This window comes from Manis pentadactyla, chromosome 13, assembly GCF_030020395.1.
Source record: "Manis pentadactyla isolate mManPen7 chromosome 13, mManPen7.hap1, whole genome shotgun sequence".
Taxonomy (NCBI): domain Eukaryota; kingdom Metazoa; phylum Chordata; class Mammalia; order Pholidota; family Manidae; genus Manis; species Manis pentadactyla.
The window spans coordinates 10,672,003-10,693,267 of NC_080031.1; the positions used below are offsets into that span (position 1 = coordinate 10,672,003).

Here is a 21,265-nt window from a genome sequence, read left to right on the forward strand (position 1 = left end):
AGGCACTGTAGAAAAGGTAATGGTTGTAGCAGAGGAGGCACTCAGGGGAGGGGAGAGAAAGGTGCCATCAGCCCCAGAAATGGAGGAGCAGTGGAAGGATGAAGGGGTGGTGCTGGAGGCACTGACCCCTCCTGTGTTGAAACCATGCCCAGTGGTTGTAAAGAAAATAAAGACCCAACAGCTGAGAGTTCCACAAGGAGAGGAGCAGCCCCCTCGCCAGGTCGTGGAGCACTTAATGGTCCACCCTATACTCAGGCTGAGCTGGTGGATTTGGGCTCCCGGTTTAGACAGAAGCTCTCCTGGTCAATATAAGCTTGGCTCCTGTGTCTGTGGGACTTAGGGGTAGATGGAATTGTTCTTTCAGGATCAGAGATGAGAAAGCTGGCTTCCCTGACAGCGCAGCCTGCCTTGACACAGCAGTTACAAAGTGCACATCAGACACCAGGGAATCATTCCCTTCTCGATTGGCTTATGGTTGCACTTCATGCTCTTTGGCCCAATCTGGATGATCTACCATCCTCTCCTGTTACATGGCAGATGTATGCTGATCTCCATCAGATGTTACGAGACCCAGGCATAAGAAACGACATCTATAGTTCAGAGATTAATGACCCAGATGAAGAGATTTTCACTACTAAGATGAGAAATATTGTGCTTCAAATCACTCCCACAGCCTTCTTTGGGTCTCTAGTGGTCATTCTTTCCCCTCTCTTAGGGCAGCCCATAAGCGAGGTGATATGTACAGTAGCAGACTTAGGAGAGACTGAAGCAATAGGAACACAGAAAGAAATAAGGTCTGTTACTCACAAGAAGAATTTAAAGTGCCCCAGAAAAGTTGTGAACACCCAGATGTAGGTTGATTTAATAAGAGCAGGAGCAGATGGAAGGAAATCAGACAGGAAGTCAAATAAGATCTTACTAGAGCTATGGCAACAACTGAAACCAGAGCAGCAGTTCCAGCCATTAAGAACAAAGAGGCAGAGGTCAGAGACAGAGCCACGTGTCCAGCCTGTCTGTTTGCAAGACTTCCTCCTGGAGAGTGAGCCAACCTCACTCGAGCCCACACAGGAAGATGATTGGGGAACATGGTTTGACTGAGGGGAAGGGCAAGGTACCTGCCCTGGGGGACCACAGGGGGACTAGAGGCCACATGTTGAAATAGCTATCCATTGGTCCCCAGTGAACATACTTGTCCTGGCTCTGGTGGACACAGGGGCTGAATGTTCACTGATTCATGATAACCCTGAGCAGTTCCCTGGGACCCCCACTATCATAGACGGATACACAGGTAGGACTATCAGAGTGAAAAAGCCCAAATCATTTGGGGAATATGGCGCCTACCCCAAAAAGAGTACATTGTGTATAAATCTCCCATCCCTGAGTATACATTTTGGGTATTCATATCCTGCAGAGTCTATGGTTGCAGACCACTGAGTTCAGACTGACAGTACATGTGGTGAAGGCAGTTCTGAGGAGACATGATAGGCATCCTCCCATAGCTTTGCATGTGACTTAGTGGGTGACTAATACCAAACAATACAAACTTCCTGGAGGGCATAAAGAGATTGGAGAAACTCTCTAGGAGCTGGAAAAGTGGGCATGATAAAGCCTACCCATAGTCCTTTCAGTTCCCCAGTGTGGTCAGTAAAAAAGCCAGATGGCTCCTGGTTTATGACTGTAGATTACAGAGAACTGAATAAAGTCATACCCCCTATGCATGCTGCTGTCCCCTCTATTGCAGGACTGATGGATACCCACAGCCAAGAACTAAGAACATACATTATGTGGTAGATCTTCATAATGCCTTCTTTTCCATCGACATTGAGCAGAAAATTCAGAAAAAGTTTTCCTTCACATCGGAAAGATGGCAATGGACTTTCACTGTCCTTCCACAGGGATACCTGCACTGCCCCACTATCTGTCATGGACTTGTAGCCCAGGACTTGGCTACATGGGAGAAACCACCAACAGTGTGGCTATACTATTATATTGATGATGTCATGCTCATGTACAATTCCCTTTCAGATCTAGTAGGTGCAGCACCTAGACTGCTGCAACATCTGCAGGAGGAAGGATGGGCTGTGAACAGTACCAATGTTCAGGGACCTGGTTTGCCTTTCAAATTATTGGGTATCATCTGGTTGGATAAGAACAAAGTTATACCAGAAGCAGTTATAGATAAAGTCCAGGTCTTTCCTACCCTTATAACAGCAGCATTGCTGCAGGAGTTTTGGGGTATTCTAGGCTACTGGAGAGTATTTATCCTGCACTTGGCACAAATTCTGAAGCCCTTATACCATTTGGCACAAAAGGGCATCAGGTGGGACTGGGATGAGACATGTGCATCTGCCTTTACTACAGCAAAATGGGCTGTCAAGGCCATGCAGGCCTTGAGTTTGATAGACCCATCAACGCCCTGTGAGCTTGATGTTCATATGACTGACCGGTTATGGCTGGAGTCTCTGGCAACAGCCTGAATGAACATGCCAACCTATTGGATTCTGATCACAACTCTGGTAAAGGGCAAGGTATGATACACTTGGATAGAAAAACAACTGGCTGCAATGAATCATGCCTTGCTGGCTACAGAACCCATAGTGGAATGGCCCCGATAAAGGTAGTCACCACCTATCCCGTCTTGGCATGGTATGAGACTGGACCCAAAAGCCAGGGAGTGATGTGGCACAAATGCCCACACTGGCCAAGTAGGGTGCTTACCTACAGCAGTGTAGTGCCCTCTAGTAGCTCCTTGAGTGAAGAACTCTAATGCTTATTGGGGCTGGTAACATATACTAGTGAAAATCAGGGAGAACTTGCTTTTGAACCATTAGTAGCAGAGAGTCCCTACTGTGAGGGAAGTGCCCCTATGCCCAAAGATGCATGGTACACAGACTGTTCCAGTCATTGGCAGCCCCAAAAATAGAGGGCCATAGCTTTCCCTCCTAAGACTGAGACAATACTGATGAAAGATGGTATGGGGAAGAGCAGCCAATGGGCAGAGTTGCCAGCTGTGTGGCTTGTGATCAGCCAGGAGCCCTCCCCTATAGTTGTCTGAACTGACAGCTGGGCTGTCTATCGGGGCTTCACCCTGTGGCTACCAATCTGGTACCATGCCAACTGGCTGGTTGATCACTGACCCCTTTGGGGGCAAGAATTGTGGCAAAACTTATGGGCCTGTGGTCAAACTAAAATAATTACAGTACACCATGTGACAGGTCATTTGCCACTGGCATCCCCTGGAACTGATGAAGCAGATAAATTGTCCAGATACGTTGGTTAGAAGGAAAGCATGCCTCTGATGTAGCCCAATGGTTACATCAGCGTTTGTTGCATGTGGGGCAAAAGACAATGTGGGCTGTAGCCCATCAGTGGGGCTTGCCTTTGACCTTTGAAGAAGTTAGTAGAGCCCAGCAGGAGTGTATCATGTGCTCCAAAAGGGTTTTACACTGAGTTCCACAGCAACATGGGACAATAGCTAAGGGGCCTATACCCCTCATCAGGTGGCAGATAGACTATTGGGCTTCTACCTGTGTCAAAAGGACATTGGTATGCCATGACTTGTCTGGACACAGCTACTGGACTTCTGGTTGCTTTTCCTACCCATTGTGCAGATAAGCAGATGACCAAAAGAGGACTGGAGCATCTCTTTGCAGCCTATGGCCAACCACAGGTAATTGAGAGTGATCAGGGCACCCATTTTACTGGACAAACACTTCAAGAATGGCATGTGACAGCTGGGAATCAAATGGAAGTTTCATGTGCCATAAAATCCTACCAGAGCAGTCATAATAGAGAGGCACAATGGCTTGTTAAAATCCGGACTAAAGTCAGATACCAATCGTCTGCAAGGATGGTGAGTCTGCTTATGGACCCTGCCATAGCATTTGAATGAGAGAACCCAAAAGGGAGCCCAGCGCCCCACAGAAAAGTTAACACATATGGCTGCATCTCCTGTACAACTTCAAGTACAAACCAAAGAAGGATCACTGAAGCCAAGGTTTGGCCACCAGAATAATCTCTTGCTGCCAACATCAACTGCACTGAACCCCGGAGATTCCATTGAATGGACATGGACTTGGACCTTTTGACACATGGACCAATGATGGCTGGCTCTCCTGCCACAGTGGGGACAAGGCCTGGGAGCTGGCCTCCTGTGTATTTCTGGAATAACAGCACAGTGACCCCCAAAGGACACAGTAGTATACCCTGAATGGCCAGAAGGTAGGAGCATCTTACCAGGGAGTTGTGTTTTATCATTAAGGCCAGTACATGCACCTCCAGAAGCACTATATATAGACCCTTCAGTAGCCCCCACGGGGAGAGGAGTAAAAGTATGGTATACTAGACCTGGAAGGGACCCCCTTCCTGCTACAGTCCTATCACAGGACCACTCTCTTGCATGCACCCTACCTGATGGACAAGATTTGCCTATGTTGGTGTCATTAAAACATGTGTCTTATTGCCCCTAAGGTCGTTGTGGATTGGGAACTTCCTCTGGCTTGAGGATTGTTATAATTTTCCTTCAAAATCTTGTATTTAAATTTTTGTCACAATATCTAAGTTGTTGTTCATTATCTCCCCTAAGATATTAGGAACCTCGTCTGACTTGATTATTATAATTTTTGTTATTAGGAACCTCCTCTGGGTTGAGGATTATTATAATTGTTGTTATTAGGAGCCTCCTCTGGCTTGAGGATTATTATGCATTTTGTTACCTGTATCAAAATCTGGCTGTGTCTTAATTTTTGTTATTATCTCTAAATTGTTGTCATCCTCTGTTGCTGCTGTGGAATCTGGTTACAGTGCTCCAGCTCTCTCACACAGGGACCATAGCAGAAGATTGAGAGTGTGTAGATTGTAAGGCAAGAATCCTGGAGGGGTGGAGTGTGGAGAACTTGGGGTTCCTATGGCCAGGATCCTAACTAAACTTAAACCATTTAACTATGTAACTGGCCTGTTCTAGGAGCTTCCACACCTTTAGACAATAAGCTATTATTGCACTATATAGAGAGCTTGGCCTAGTGCTCTGGGCGGAGGCCGAGACACAAGTGCTCGATCTACCGCCCAGGGAAGAAGCCGGGTAATAAACCCTTTCACCAAAAAGAAATGTTCTACTGTCATTTCTCTGGTCACACTGGATCCATAGCGAATTTACCGGGAGCTGGAACCCATATGCAAGACAATGACACAGCCTTGGAATAGCCTACTCATTCTAACAGAGCTTTACTCTTCAGATTTCAAATATATCCAGATAATGAATTCTTATATCCTCACCTCTATCTGCCATCTAAACTCTGTGCATTTAAGGGCAACTTCCTCCTAAGGTGACCAAGCAACAATTACACTAGAGGGAACAACTTGACCCACTATGCCTGGCACTCTCCCAAGGCACATCCTGAGACCTCAAGTCCCAAACAAGCAGGAGGATAGGTCGTCCATATCACATGATGCTTCAAAGTCTCTAGTCCTGCTTTAATTCCTGACAGATCTCTTGCCAACTCCACTCAGTAAATCCAATCACATGGATAGTTTCCACTGCTCCCGTTGTGTATAACAATATCACAGATACTGGTTTGAGACTCAGCAGACTGATTGTGGATAAAGTGAAGGTTCCTATGGCCAGGATTCTCACCTGGCCTTGGTGGGCTGGCTCACTACACACGTGTGGGCAATACTTTGTTATTAAATCTATATGAACAGCTCCACCCAGTGCTCTGCACAGTGACATGGTGGCATGGTGGCAGAGCTGCAAGGCTGCAGGAGAGCTGAGATGAGACTAGAGTGGTGGCAATACCAAGGACAGAGACTAAGAATGCTTTCGGGGCAGAGAGGTCCAGAGGCAGAGACCAGCTTGCTACATGTACACTAGCTCTGAGTGGATGAGATTCTAGTGTTTGATCTGCCACCATGGAAATAAAGTTGGGTATAAACCCTTTCACCACAAGAATGTTCCACTGTCATTTCTTTATTCTCATTGAATCCATAGTGAACTTTCCCAGGGCTGAAACCCACTGGCAAGACACTGATTTAGGGTAAAGGATTTATGGACATCTCTTGTCACTTATAGTAATTTTTGGTATAGTATAGTATTGGATCAAGCAATGGTTCATTATCGCCAACAGAAATAACTCTGGTTCTCTCAAGCAGAAATGTATTTAGTACAGTGAATATCGTGTAAAGTTTTTGGAATGTCTGGATATGTCCTAGAGGTTAGGAACTCCATCTGCCGCTGTCACTGCCACCACCATGAGAATTTCCTCTGACACTCTCACAGCACGTAAATAACAGAACCCTAGGATGAGCCTCCCCTGGAAACTTATTAGAAATGCACGTTTCAGGCCCTTCTCCAGACCTTCTCATTAGTGAGGGAGGCCAGCATCTGTGTTTAATAAGCCCTCAGGTGATTCTGATACACAGTGAAATGGGAGAACCACCTCAGTCTCACAATTCAAATGTCACAAAAATGCATTTAATTAGTCAAAAATAATGCACGTCTCCTGGCTCTAGCTACAACTGAATCTGGGATATGAAACTTTTATGTTTTTTATGGAAATATAGTTGAGATATGTGAGGAAAATGGAAGTTCCTACAGCCAGGATCCTCACCTCACCCTAGACTACTTGATGTAATTGCCCTCCTGCGAGGAGGCCACAACTGCAGACAATAAGCTATTATTGCCTGAGTCACTATACAAAGAGCTCTGCCCAGTGCTCTGGGTGGAGGCAGAGATGGAGTTGGATTATGAACCTGCAGACCCCTGGATGCAGATATGATTCTAGTGCTCAACCTACTGCCATGAGGATTAAAGCCAGGTATAAACCCTTTTACTCCAAGAACATTTCATTATCATTTCTTGGTCTCACTGAATCCATAGTGAACTTCCCATGGCGGACACCTTCAGGCAAGACAGATAATATTATAATGGTTTCAGGTGTATAACATCATAATTCACCTTATATACATTATACAATGCTCACCATTATGTGTGGTTCCCAAACATCACCATAATAAGTTATTATAGTATTGCTGACTGTATTCCCCATACTTTGACATACGTATTTTACAACTCTAAGTGTTCAACATGACTAGAAGGAGTGTGGAACAGATAGTCAGTGAGCAATTCTCAAGGGGATACTCAACCCATTTTCTCCTGACCTTTTTGAAGGTCAGGAGAAGAGATGATACCACCACCACTATAGATCCACTCTACTCAGAAAACAGTGTAGGAAGACATAACTGTTATTCTCTGAGGTGAGAAATCATAAAGCCAAATAAATTGGTGAACCTGATTATATCAAAAATGGGAGTAAATAGAAATAGAATGGGATAACATACTTTGCTAGCATATATTAGAAACTCCTGAAAACCAACAAGAAAGACATCAACAGAAAATATAGGAGGAGGAATATATTCCAATATACATACTATGAATATTTTACCAAGACAATCATTAGTTGAATTGCTACCAAGCATGGGAGGAAATAATCAAGCAGACTATTAATCAGTAGAGTGCAAATTAAAACAATGAGGTATCTCCTACAACTGCCACTAGGGAAGAAAATGGGTAAACTGCAGTAGAGACAGTAAAGTATTAAAAGCAAAAGCTTAGCTATAGGCAATATGGGCTGGAGCTGTAGTACTGTGTGAGAAAGTAAGGAAGGTAATGAAATATAAAATACAATGTTGCTTATGTAAATTAAACCTACATGTGCACAAACCAGAAAAAAAGCATAGTTAGCAGGAAAAATATCATAACATAAAATACACATGAAGCAGGTTACAATGGTACCCAGACTGATTGGAAGCCTGAAAATAGGGAGTGGGTAACAGAGAAAGAGAAATAAAAGCTTATTTTCCCAGAACCACCCCCAGTGCACAGTCTTCAACAAAGCCAAGAAGTACCAGATCAGAATCAGCCATTATATGTTTAAAGCGGAGACAGGCAGGTCCACCCTTAATGTTTGTGGGGCCTGGGGAAAGATTCTCTAAATATTGAGAAGTTGAATATCATGCTAGCAAAATATTAAATATTTTCTACTTCCTACCTTCATAACAAGGTAGAATGTCAAGTTCCAATTCAGAGTTCTCAGAATTCTAGGAGTTGCATGACAGCATGAAATACTAAAGGAAGTCTTGGGGAAAATGGTGTAAAAGATGCTGGACTAGGAAGGCAAGGCAGAAACACCCTCCCACATACAAACCAGGAAAACAACTACAGAAAATTCTTCTAACCCTGAAAATGACCTGAAGGTTATAGAACACACCATCTACACCAGGTGAAGTAAAGACAACATAGAGAAGAGTAAAATGGCAGAGCCACAATTGATTATGACCCAAACTCTTTCTGCATATTGTCCCACAAGTGGAAGGGGGATAGGGAACAGTGGGGAGAGGATAAGCACACAGGAATCATGCACACATGGCCTTGGATATCTGCTCTCAAAACTTGAGTCCACACTGCATTAGACTTTGGGGATTAACAGGAATGGACACCAGAGCAAGGTGGAGCACTCTGGCAGGCTGAGACTTCTTTCACTTGTGGAGGACAGGCATGCTCCATTGGTCCCACTGAATCCCAACAGAGGAACAACAGTTTGAAAGATTTACCAGCATCAGGAAGTGTGCCATAGAAAGAGGGTTTGGAGGGAGCTCCCACCAAAGGAAAAAGGGCAAGTGGAGGATGCTTCCCTAATCCTCCATCGATCCAACTGGTGTGACACTCAGAGGAGCCAGCTCCAAGTGCTCCATCTTCCTTCCTGGAAGCTCAGCTGCGCAGCACACCCACCACACAGACAATACCAGCCCAGAAAAGGCTGCCATTGCTCCTCAACAGGGAGAGGGTGCCCCCTGCAACAATAGCAGCAGATGCAAGACAAGGCAAACAAAAGGCCTGCACTGGCTGAAAGGTAAACCTGTGCAAAACCCACCAACAGCAATGGTGTCTCCACCATAAAGGAGATCCCACACTGATGATCAAAGAGTCTTGAGCCTCTGGACACCACATGACATCTTCATAAATCCATTCTAGATGAGGAGGAAGAGCAGACCTGCCTAATACAAATGAAGAAAGACAAGAGGAGCAGGCGGAGGAATATATTCCAAACAAAAGAACAGGATAAGACACAGGAAATATGTCTAAATGACACAGAGATCACAAACTTCTTCATAAAAATTTCAAAGTAACATTCATAAAGATGCCATTGAACTGCAGAAAAGACCTGATGTTCTCAATGAGAACATCAACAAAGAGAAGATTTCAAAAAGAGCCACTCAGAGTTGAAGAAAACAATAAATGAAATGAAAAATACAATGGAGGAAATGAACAGTAGACTGCTGGAATAGGAAGGAGGAATCCATGAGTTGGAAAATAGAAAACCAGAAAACAACCAACATGAGGAACAGAGAGAAGAAACCATTTCTAAAATGAGAAAATGCTGAGAGCTGTGTGAAAACTCCAAATGAAACAGTATGTGCATAGTAGAGATCCCAGAAGGAGAAGAGTGTGACAAAGGAGAAAGTCTCTTTGAAGAAATAATTGGTGAAAATGTCCTCAATCTGGAGAAGAAAATAGACACCCAGGTCTTGGAGGAAGCACAGAGAGCCCCTAACAAACAGGACCCCAGGAAGACAACACCAAGTCATAGAGTAATAAAAATGGCAAAGACTAAAGATAAAGAATCTTAAAAGCAGCACATGAGGAGCAGCCTGTACATATGAGGGAAACTCCATAAGGCTATCAGCAGATTTCTCAACAGAAATGACTGGCCATAAGGGACTGGCATGAAATATTTAATGTATTGAAAGGAAAGAACCTACAACCAAGAATCTCCTACCTAGCAAGGTTATCATTCACAATTAAAGAACAGATTGAAAGTTTCCCAGATAAATGAAAGTTCAAAGAATTCACCATCACTAAACTGGCCTTACAGGATATATTAAAGGGACTTCAGTCTATAGAAATGTTCTTAAGCTTAAATATTTTTCATCAGTGAAAATAAACCTATGTTAAAGTTTGTAGACCAATTACTTACTAAGCAAGTATGAAGTTTTAAATAAACAAAAGTAGTAAAGTCAGCTATACACAAAATCAGTCAAGGAATACGCAAAAGTGTAGATGATGACAACTTATACAGAAAGTAGGAAGGAAGAAGAAAAATGTACTTTCAGATTATGTTCAAAATATAGCCACCATCACCTTAATATAGACAGCTACATATTTAGGAAACTACCCATGAACATTATGGTAACCATGAACCTAAAGCCTAGAATAGATACTCAAAAATTGTTTTAAAAGAAAGTCAAGCATAATACTAAGGGAAAACATCAAATAAGAAGAGAAGAGTGCAAGACAGGAAGAAAGGAACAGAGAGGAACAACAAAAACAACCAGGAAACAGTTAAATGGCAATACGTAAATACCAATCAATAATTACTTTCAATGTAAATGGACTAAATGCACCAGTCAAAAAAAAACAGGGTGGCAGAATGGATAAAGAATCACTACCTATCTGTATGCTGCCTACAAGAAACTCATTTCAGAGCTAAGGACATACACTAACTGAAAGTGAAGGGATGGAAAAAGATATTTCATACAAACGATAGAAAAAAAGCAGGAGTAGTACTACTCAGATAAAATATACTTCAAAACAAAGAAAGCAACAAGAGACAAAGAAGGACATCACATAATGATAAAGTGAGTACCCCAGTCCAACAAGATATAATGTTGTAAATATCTATGCACCTAACATAGGAGCACCTAAATATATAAAACAAATACTAATAGACCTAAACTGGAAAAAAAAAAAGCAGCACAGTCATATTAGGAGACATTAACACTTCACTTACATTAATGGACAGATCATCTAGATAGAAAATAAATAAGGAAACATAGGTGTTGAACAGCACGTTAGACCAGATGGACTTGACAGATATATAGAGAACATTCCACCAAGAAGCAGCAGGATACACACTTTTCTCAAGCGCACATGGAACATTCTCCAGAATAGATCACATATTAGGACACAAAAAAGCCTCAATATATACAAAGAGATTGACATTGTATCAAGCATCTTTTCAGATCACAATGGTATGAAACCAGAAATCAATTACATGAAAAAAGAAAAAAAAAACCCTACAAACATATGGAGGTTAAACAACAGTTTCTAAATAATCAATACATCAATGATCAAATCAAAGAAATCAAGCAATACATGGAGACAATTTAAAACAAAAATAAAATAATTCAAAATAAAAGGGATAACACAAAGTAGTTCTAACAGAGAAGTATATAGCAATACATGCTTACCTCATGAAACAAGAACAATCCCAATAAATAGTCTAAATTCATAACTAAAGAAACGAGTAAAAGGAGATCAAATAGAACCCAGTACAGCAGAAGGAAGGACACAATAAAGATCAGAGCAAAAATAAATATAGAATAATAAAAAAATTGAAAAAAATCAATGAAACCAAGAACTGGTGCTTTGAGATGATAAACAAAATTGGCAAACACCTACTCACATATACCAAGAAAAAAGGAGGAAAGAAAGGACACAAATAAAATCATAAATGAAAAAGGAGGAGTTACAACAGACACCACAGAAATACAAACAATTATTAGAGAATTGTAGGAAAAAATGGATGCCAATAAATTGGAAAAATCTAGAAGAAATGGACAAATTCCTAGAAAAGAACAACTTTCCAAGACTGACCCAAGAAGAAACAAATCTGAACAGACCAATTACCAGTAATGAAGTTGAACTGGTAATCAAAAAATTCCCAATGAAAAAAGTACAGCACAAGGTGGCTTCACAGCTGAGTTGTACCAAACATTTAAAAAGATCTAACACCCAACCTTCTTAAAGTATTCCAGAAAAGAGAAGAGAAGGAAATATTCCAAACTCATTTTATGAGGCCAGCATCACTCTAATACCAAAACTGGAAAAAGACACTGCAAAAAAGAAAATTATAGATCAATATCCCTGATGAACATACATACAAAATCCTCTACAAAATATTAGCAAAATGAACTCAAAAATATATCAGAAGGATCATCCGTCACAACCCAGTGGGACTTGTTTCAGGGATGCAAGGATGATAAAGTATTTGTAAATCAATCAATGTTATACACCATGTAACAGAGAAGGAAGGATAAAAAAAACATGATCATCTCAATAGATGCTGAAAAAGCACTTGACAAAATTCAACATCCATTCATGATAAAAACTCAATGAAATGGTTGGAGAGGGCGTATACCTCAACATAATATGGGCTACATATGACAAACCCACAGCTAACATCATACTCAATGGCAAAAAGTTAAAAAGCTTTTCCTCTTAAGATTAGGAACAATACTAGGATGCCCACTTTCACCACTTTTATTCAAAATAGCACTGGAAGTCCTAACTATGACAATCAGACAAGATAGAGAAAAAAGGCATCAAATTGATAAAGAAGAGTAAAACTGTCACTATTTGCACATGACATGATACTACATATAGAAAACCCTAAAGATGCCACCAAAAACTATTAGAACTAATAACTGGGTTTTGCAGTTATAGGACGCAAAATCAATAGAAAGAATCCATTGCATTCCTCTATACTAATAAGGAACTAGCAGAAAGAGAAATCAGAAAAACAAAGACATTCACAATTGCATCAAAAATAATAAAATAACCAGGAATAAACCTAATGAAGGAGATGAAAACCATAAGACACTGATGAAATAAAGAATACCCAAATAAATGGAATTCTATGCCATGCTCATGGATAGGAAGAATTGATATTGTCAAGATGGCTATTCTGCCCAAAGCAATTTACAGATTCAGTGCAATCCCCATCGAATTAGCAATGGCATGAATCAATGAACTAGTGCAAATAATCCTAAAATTTTTATGGAGCCACAAAAGACTCTAAATAGCCAAAGCAATCTGGAGAAACAAGAACAATGGGTGGTTTTATGCTCCCTGACATCAAGCTACTACAAAGCTATAATAATCCAAACAGTATGGTCATGGCACAAGAACCAACCCATACATCAATAGAACTGAATAGAGAACCCAGAAATAAACCCATGTGTGTATGTTCAATTAATATATGACAAAGAAGCTGTGAACATACAATGGGGAAGAGATAGTCTCTTCAATAAATCGTGATGGTAAAACAGGGCAGCTACATGCAGGAGAATGAAACTGGGTTACTGTCTAACTCCATACACAAAAGTAAACTCAAAATGGACTAAAGGCCTGAATGTAAGACATGAAACCATAAAATTCTTAGAAGAAAACATAGGCAAAAATCTCTTGACTGTAAGCAAGAACACATTTTTTCTGGACACATCTCCCTAGGCTAGGGAAACAAAAGCAAAAATGTATAAGTGGGACTACATCAAACTAAAAAGATTCTGTATAGCAAAAGACACCATCAATAAAACAAAAAGGCAACCTACAATATGGGAGAATATATTTGTAAGTGATTCATCTGGTAAGGGATTAACATGAAAAATATAAAGAACTCATATGACTCAAAACCAAGAAAACAAATAACCTGATTTAAAAATGGACATACACACTGAAGAGACATTTTTCCAAAGAAGAAATACAGATGACCAACAGGCACATGGAAAGATGTTTCACACTGCTAATCATCAGGGAAGTGCAAATCAAGACCACAGTGAGATATCACATCCCACAAGTTAGAGTGGCCACTATCCAAAAGACAGGAAATAACAAGCATTAGCAAGGATGTGGAGAAATGGTAACTTGCCTACACTGTTGGTGGGAATTTAAATTGGTGCAACTTCTGTGGAAAGCAGTATGGAAGTTCCTCAAAAAACTGAAACTAGAAATGCCATAGGACTCAATAAGTCCACTTCTAGGAATTTCCCTGAAGAAAACAAAATAACTGATCCTAAAAGATATATGCATCCCTATCATTATTGCTGTATTATTTCCAATAGCCAAGATATGGAAGCATCAAAAGTGTCCATCCATAGATGAATGAATACAGATGTGATACATATGGTGGAATATTATTCAGTCACAAAACAGAAATAAAACCTGTCCTTTGTGACAACATGGATAGATCTAGAGGGTATCATGGTAACTGAAATAAGACTGGTGAAAAAGGACAAATATATGATTTCACTTATATGTGGAATCTAAAAATAAAACAAAATAAACAAAATAGCCTCAGCCCCATAGACACTGAGACATACTGGTGGTTACCATGAGAGAGGCGTTGAGGTGGGTGAGTGTGGTGAGTAAGGGGAATAAAGAGGTATAAAAAGCTCAACCATAGTAGAAATTAATCATGGGGTTGGAACTGCCACATGGAGAATATAGTCAATGGCTCTGTAACATCTTTCTGTCGAACCACTGTGACATATACTTGAAACCGATGTAATATTGTATATCAAATATACTACAATATAAAATTAAATAAATTATAAAATATTAAAATAATATAAAAAATAATATAGTATGAAATAAAGTCTCTCCCTGGTGCCCAGCTCCCTCCCCATGGCCACAGTGCCCTCCTTCCCTGTCCCACTGCCAGTCTGTCCCTCTGCACAGGAACCCCTACACATGCTCTTATTGACTAATCATGTCAAAGCTCCATATATGCCTCCTGCACACAACCACCCTCTGGCCATCCCTTTGGTTTAGGGGAGGAGGACAAGCTGTGTGATCTCCTTGGGGAGATGGGCCTTACAGGCAAGTACAGGGCATTTGTGTGGGGTATTTGAGTTGCTTGTACACACAGGGGTGGAGCACATGCCTTCAGAAGGCCTTGCACCTGATGGAGAGTCACGTTTACTGCTGTAGGCTTCTGCTTACTCCTGATGTTCTGGCCCAGGTGTTCCCCTCCAGTAGGTTGCTGTCACCACATAATGAAACACGGGGCTTCTGAACCACCTCAGTCCCCTCCTTCCATGGGATTTGGAGTAAGGCAGCTCCAAGACCAAATCATCTTCCCCACACAGGCCAGTGCTGAGGTTACAGACTTTACACTTGACTCTGGATGGAGCAGGAGGAGAAAGGAAAACCCACTCTCCTGAGAGTCCTGAACCACATCTGCACCTAAGTTTGTGGACCTGGGACAGCATACGCAATTTTGAGTAGAATGTGCATGAACCTACAAACAGACAAAATTGCATTGAACTAAATGTACACACATTCACAAATGAGTGTAAGTAAAAGTGAGGAAATCCAAGTGAGATAAGTGCACTGCAAATGGCAACATACAATGTCCTGGGTGTGTGCTGTACAATAATTGTGCAAAATATTGCCACGGGGGGAACTGCAGAAGAGCTACACAGGATCTCTCTGTATCATTTCTTACTACATAAGAACTACAATTGTGTCAAAATAAAAACTTCAAAAATCTTCATGATAAATATTTCATTGTGGAATGTATTACTGAATGTATTCCTGAAAAGTGGATTTTCTTATGAGCATATTTCCTTTTTGAATGGGAATATGAGAGTACAGTTCATATAGGTCAACTTCCTTACGTCCCTCACCTCCTGCCATTCTATCGTGTCAGTGTACAAGGGGCACAGCAGGATGACAAATATAATGTTTCTTTCGACTGAATGTTCCTTTACTGAATTATACAGTTTGTTGATATTAGGATTTCTTTTTTAAATGCTTCAAAATAAACATTTTAGGCCTAGTCGATTATGCCTAATGAAATGATACCATCATCAAGTAAGAACCATAATGAGAGTAACTGATGCTGCAATGGAAATGATGCTGATGATGAAGATGCCGAGATGCTGCTGTGGCTGCTGATGATGCGGTGACATGACGTGACGGCTGCTGGTGATGCCAATGGCGATGCCGACAGCGCTGATGAAAATGAGGACATGGTGGTGATGGTGATGATGACAATGAAGAGGGGGTGCTGCTGGAGGTGACCGTGAAGATGAGGAGCAGGAGGATCGTTTTGGTTTGCTCATAAATGCTTGAATGCTGCATTAGACTCTAAGTGTCCCAAATTGAAAGGTAACTGTAACAATAGGAAAATTAACACACCTGGGAGATAAAACATAATTCGCAGCACAGCCATAAACTGACACTCTAATTGCTCCTTTAGTGAGAGCTCCACCCTTGAAAGGGACCACACCCAAGAGAGGTTCTGCCCATATAAACAGACCCAGAGTGTCCCAGACTCAGCGGCCCCCTTCTCATGACTGCGCTGGTCCTTTCGACAACTATTAAGAATAGACATGAATCTGTATGGTCCATCATTTCCTGGTAATCATATTTTTATTATTAAAACCAAGGCATCCCCTACAATTTCCCAGAGACTGTTCCATTTTTCCTCAGCCCAGGTATTTAATTACACCTTTAAAGCAATTGTGTGAGAAAGATATTTCCTCTGAGAACTCCAGTCTCTACTATCAGCTATTTCCAACTGTACGTTTACCTCCGTCTCTGAGTAGTTTTCTCTTGTGCACTGTGTTCTCAGCGGCAGCAGTCCTGAGCCTCTGATGGTCCAGTAAAGCTAGAGGTGATCGTCGCAGTAACAGACATCAAATGTGTGAGTCACGTTGGCCTGTTTTATATCATTAGGTGATTATGGGAGTAAAATTAAATCATTGCTGTCTAGGATTTTCCCATCTGCTCTGCACTGAGTGAATGGTGTAAAATCCACAGTACTCTGTAATTTGTTCTGGTAATCATGTTTCCAGTAATACGTTTAAGAGGGATTTTCTGTACCTTATTGTTTTAAGAGGTGAAAATATTGGATGTGGGGATAATAATATGGTTTTAATCTCTATTTATCTAGAAGAAATGTTTTCTCATTTGCAAGAAGTGGAAATAGTTTTCTAAATTAAGCTTCCTCTGATACTAGTTATTGTGAACTTAAATACCTCACCACCAATAATTTAAAATATAAAGTTTACAAGGAACACATATTATCTTGTCTTCATACCACATCCTAAGGATTTAAAGACTCTTAACATCTGAAAAAAAAATACAGTTAGTGCCGGAGTAATCATTATTATTAATTATTAGAATAAATTGAGATGTAATGTAAAGTCCTATCTTAAAATAGTAAATTACAAAATGTTTTTTAAAAGATACATACATACTCACATATGCAAACACAAATATGCATACAAAATGGAGAAGTATAGTCCCTGCCAGAATCAGTCACCAAATAGGAGGAAACTGGTGTTTTTGTTTTTGCTTATTTGTACTTTAACTTGAACAGTGTATGCATATCTCCTTTGTAATTTTTGCAATGCATCTGAAATTAAGAGTGAATCCATCCTCTCTGTCTCCAAAGATTCAATGAGTTAACTTTACTAAAAAGTAATAAAATTCTACAAGATAAGCCATAGCAAAACAATATGTATTAGTAGATACGAAGCAATGGTCAGAAGTCCTGGGCTTGAGTCCCATTTCTGCCCCTTACTAGTTCTAGGAACTAGGTAGCCTCGACAATGAAAAAAGTAATACAGCATTTCTCATTTTTCCCATGGGCTGTGCACAGAAACGCCTAGGACGTCAGGTGTAAAGCACGTTCAACCACAGCATCGCCCAGAGGCGGATGTGTGCAGAGGTGTAAGGCCGCCCGTGGACTGAAGGAAGAGGCTCCTGGTCCGGCTCGGCACAGCCGGAGCCCCAGTCACCGATGGCGAGGCGGCCACGGGCAGGGCCCACAGCCTCTGCACTGCCACCTTCAGTGTGAAAATGGGAATAAAAATCCCACTCTGAACGCATTTCTCCTCATGCTGAGTATCTGAGGATGAGTTCACGAGTTTGCCCTTCAGGGAGCATTATACAAAAGCTCATAATTATAAAACAGCAATAAAAACAGTATGATTTAAGATTTTTAATCCTAAGGTATGTATCTCAAGGACAAATCTATAAAAGTATCATATCTGAGAATTTTGTTCCATGCTTCACAGGAACATGTCTGTAATTTGAGCACTTTGCCAGAAGGGAGATAAAGGAGTCAGAGTTTGATATTATGATCTATTATGATTTGGAAATAAACTGAAACTGCCTGATGAGCACTTAATCTGACCTATATTATGTGCCCGTGCCCAAGTTGTACCACTGATCAACTAAATCAAATACTCTGTTGGTGGAACCCAGGCAACAATACTTTTTAAATTCTCCAAGAAATTATAATATACATTCAATGTCAAGATCCACTATCTCAGGGTCTCAGGTCCAGTGAAAACCTAAGGGAAAATTCCAAATGCCTAGAACCAACTCATTTTTAGAGGAACTCAGTGACTGGAAATGATTTCTTAATTTACATTATGCTACGTTATTTTTACAGCCACCAATGGCACTGATATTAGTGATTTCTTCATCTTTCAGATACAGAAACTGATATTTCAATCAATGATACAGTCGTGAGTAACACATAACACTGACACTGCATTAATCTGAGCTGGGTTTTGTACATGCACATTCAGGGGCTACTTAGGAATTGCATGGAACACAAAGGAATTTCTTTTCTGAGAAAATGCACCCCCAAGAAAATATGAAATATACTACTTATTACCTATAGGACAGAGTTATCAAATGTTCTCTAACATTAGCATGCCATCAGCATCACCTGCAGAGACAGCTAAGCCCAGACTGACGGACCCCATCCCCAGGTTTCTGATTTGGTAGGTCCCGGCTGACGGCTGAGACTTTGCATCCCTAACGTCTCCACGTGAAGCTGATGCTGCTGGTCCAGGGACTGCACGTTAAGATCCACTACACAGGATATCTGAGAAACATAAACATGGGGAAAGTTCCAGATAATACCCCCTTATTTATCTTAACAACACCATCTTTGAAATAACCAAGGACTGGCCTTCCTCCCAGTACAGCAGGAAGAGGAACAGATGGATCAGCAAGGAGCCCAGGATCACACAGCTGTTCCCAAATACTCAGAATAGGGTGTCCAAGAAGACCAAGGGGAAGCCTTACATGGGGTTCTCCTCTCTCCTCCCCACAGGGTTCCCAAACCAAGAAAGCAGATGGCTGCACAAAATCACTCTGCGGTGACAGAGTTCGTCCTGGGGGGACTAACGAGCAGACCAGAGCTCCAGCGGCCCCTCTTCCTCCTCTTCCTTGCCATCTACTCGGTCACCGTGGTCGGGAACCTGGGCATGTTCACACTGATCTGGCTGAGTGCTCAGCTGCACACCCCCATGTACTACTTCCTCAGCAACCTGTCCCTCGTGGACCTCTGCTACTCCTCTGTCATTACCCCTAAAATGCTGGTGAACTTTCTGTCAGAGAAGAACACCATCTCCTATGTGGGGTGCATGTCACAGCTCTCCTTCTTCCTTGTGTTTGGCGTTGCTGAGTGTTACATGCTGACCGTGATGGCCTATGACCGCTATGTTGCCATCTGCAGACCTTTGCTTTACAACGTCATCATGTCTCATCAAGTCTGCTCCCTGCTGGTGGCTGTGGTCTATGCCATGGGGCTCATTGACTCAACAATAGGGACTGTCCTCATATTAAAATTGTCCTACTGTGAGCTCCTCCTCAGTCACTATTTCTGTGACATTGTCCCTCTCATGAAGCTGTCCTGCTCTCGCATATATGGTATTGAGATGATAGTCTTCTGTGTGGCTGGATTCAATGTCATAGCCACCAGCTTACCCATCCTGGTGTCCTACGCCTTCATTCTCTCCAGCATCCTCCGCATCAGCACCACAGAGGGCAGGTCCAAAGCCTTCAGCACCTGCAGCTCCCACCTGGCAGCAGTGGGCTTGATGTATGGATCTGGTACATTTGTGTACTTAAAGCCCTCGACGGCCAACTCCCTAGCCCAGGAGAACGTGGCCTCCGTGTTCTACACCACAGTCATCCCCATGCTCAACCCCCTGATCTACAGCATGAGGAATAAGGAGGTAAAGGCTGCCGTGCAAAGAACACTCAGGAGAAAAGTGTTTCTGAGTTAAATCTTAATATTCTTTCTCAATGTTAAGTATAAATTGTTATAAATACACGAGGTAAGCCCTCTGAATGCTGCCCCCCCCAACTATGATGGGAAGCAGCCCCTTCCCTCCTTGGTTGGGAGAATGCCTCCATCCCTCCTGTTGTCTTGCTTCCCCCCTATCCCACACTTTCATTTTTCTTTGAAAATCAATGATTTCCAGTTTATGTTTTCCTTCCCTTGGGATTTTCACTAACCCGAGTCCTTTGGTAAATATTTACTATCTTATATGTAATTTAACATAAATTTTAAACTTTCAGCATTGACTTAGAAAGACATTCAATATTTAATTACCTTCTACATAGAAATGATTACTCAACCCAATTCTTACTTTTTTGCACCCAGGAGTGCACAAGGCAAAGAGAGGTGAATGCAAAGGTCACTAGGAAGTGATCGCAATCCCTTTCTCATCCAGACTTCTCCATCTCCTCTCTTCTAGCTGTTACCTTTTTCCCCACAAGAGCACCTACCTGATCCCTTTATGTAATTTCCTTAGCAACAATAATAATGCTAGCATGAACAAGTATTGTGAACTCCTCCAAATGCTGCATGCTTGTTTTTTTCACTTACACCTCGCAACAGGTAGATACCATTTTTATCCCCATTTCAAAGGTATAGAAACTTGGTTTAGTAACTTGTTCAAGGTCACATAGATCACAAACACAGTGGGATTCAAATCTGACTGTATGTGATTCCATAGCCTCCACTCTTGGCTCTCACCCTATATCCCCTTGGCTCAGAATGACATGGCCTTGGAACAGCCTACTCAATATGACAGAGCTCTACTCTTCAGATTTCAAATACATACAGGTAATGAATTCTTAGATTCCTCCCTTTATCTGCCACCCTAAACTCTATCCCTTTAAAGGCAACTTACTCCTAAGGTGACCAACAAAAGGGACCAGCTTGACCCACTATGTCTGGCACTCTCCCAAGGCGCATCCTGAGACCTCAAGTCCCAAACAAGCAGGAGGACTGGTCGCCCATATCACATGATGCTTCAAAGTCTCTAGTCCTGCTTTAATCCTGACAGATCTCTTGCCAACTCCACTCAGTAAATCCAATCACATGGATAGTTTTCCCTGCTCCTGTTGTTCATAACAATATCACAGATACTGGTTTGAGACTCAGCAGACTGTGGATAAAGTGAGGGTTCCTATGGCCCTGGTGGGCTGGCTCACTACACATGTGTGGGCAATACATCATTATTGACTCTATATAAAGAGCTCTGCCCAGTGCTCTGCACAGTGACATGGTGGCACAGCTGCAAGGCTACAGGAGAGCACAGATGAGACTGG

The 21,265-nt window shown here is 41.7% G+C and overlaps 1 protein-coding gene across 1 annotated transcript; it reads left to right on the plus strand.

Annotated features, from left to right (window-relative positions):
• Positions 1-18,952: 18,952 nt before the first annotated feature.
• Positions 18,953-19,932, plus strand: LOC118934553 (olfactory receptor 151-like). The gene has a single exon (XM_036930161.2). It carries the CDS (start codon positions 18,997-18,999, stop codon positions 19,930-19,932), a length of 936 nt encoding a protein of 311 aa, XP_036786056.2. The 5' UTR covers positions 18,953-18,996.
• The last annotated feature ends 1,333 nt before the right edge of the window (positions 19,933-21,265 follow it).

Coding starts and splice junctions, on each gene's coding strand:
- LOC118934553 (XM_036930161.2), top strand. CDS start 18,997: ATGGCTGCACAAAATCACTCTGCGGTGACAGAGTTCGTCCTGGGGGGA.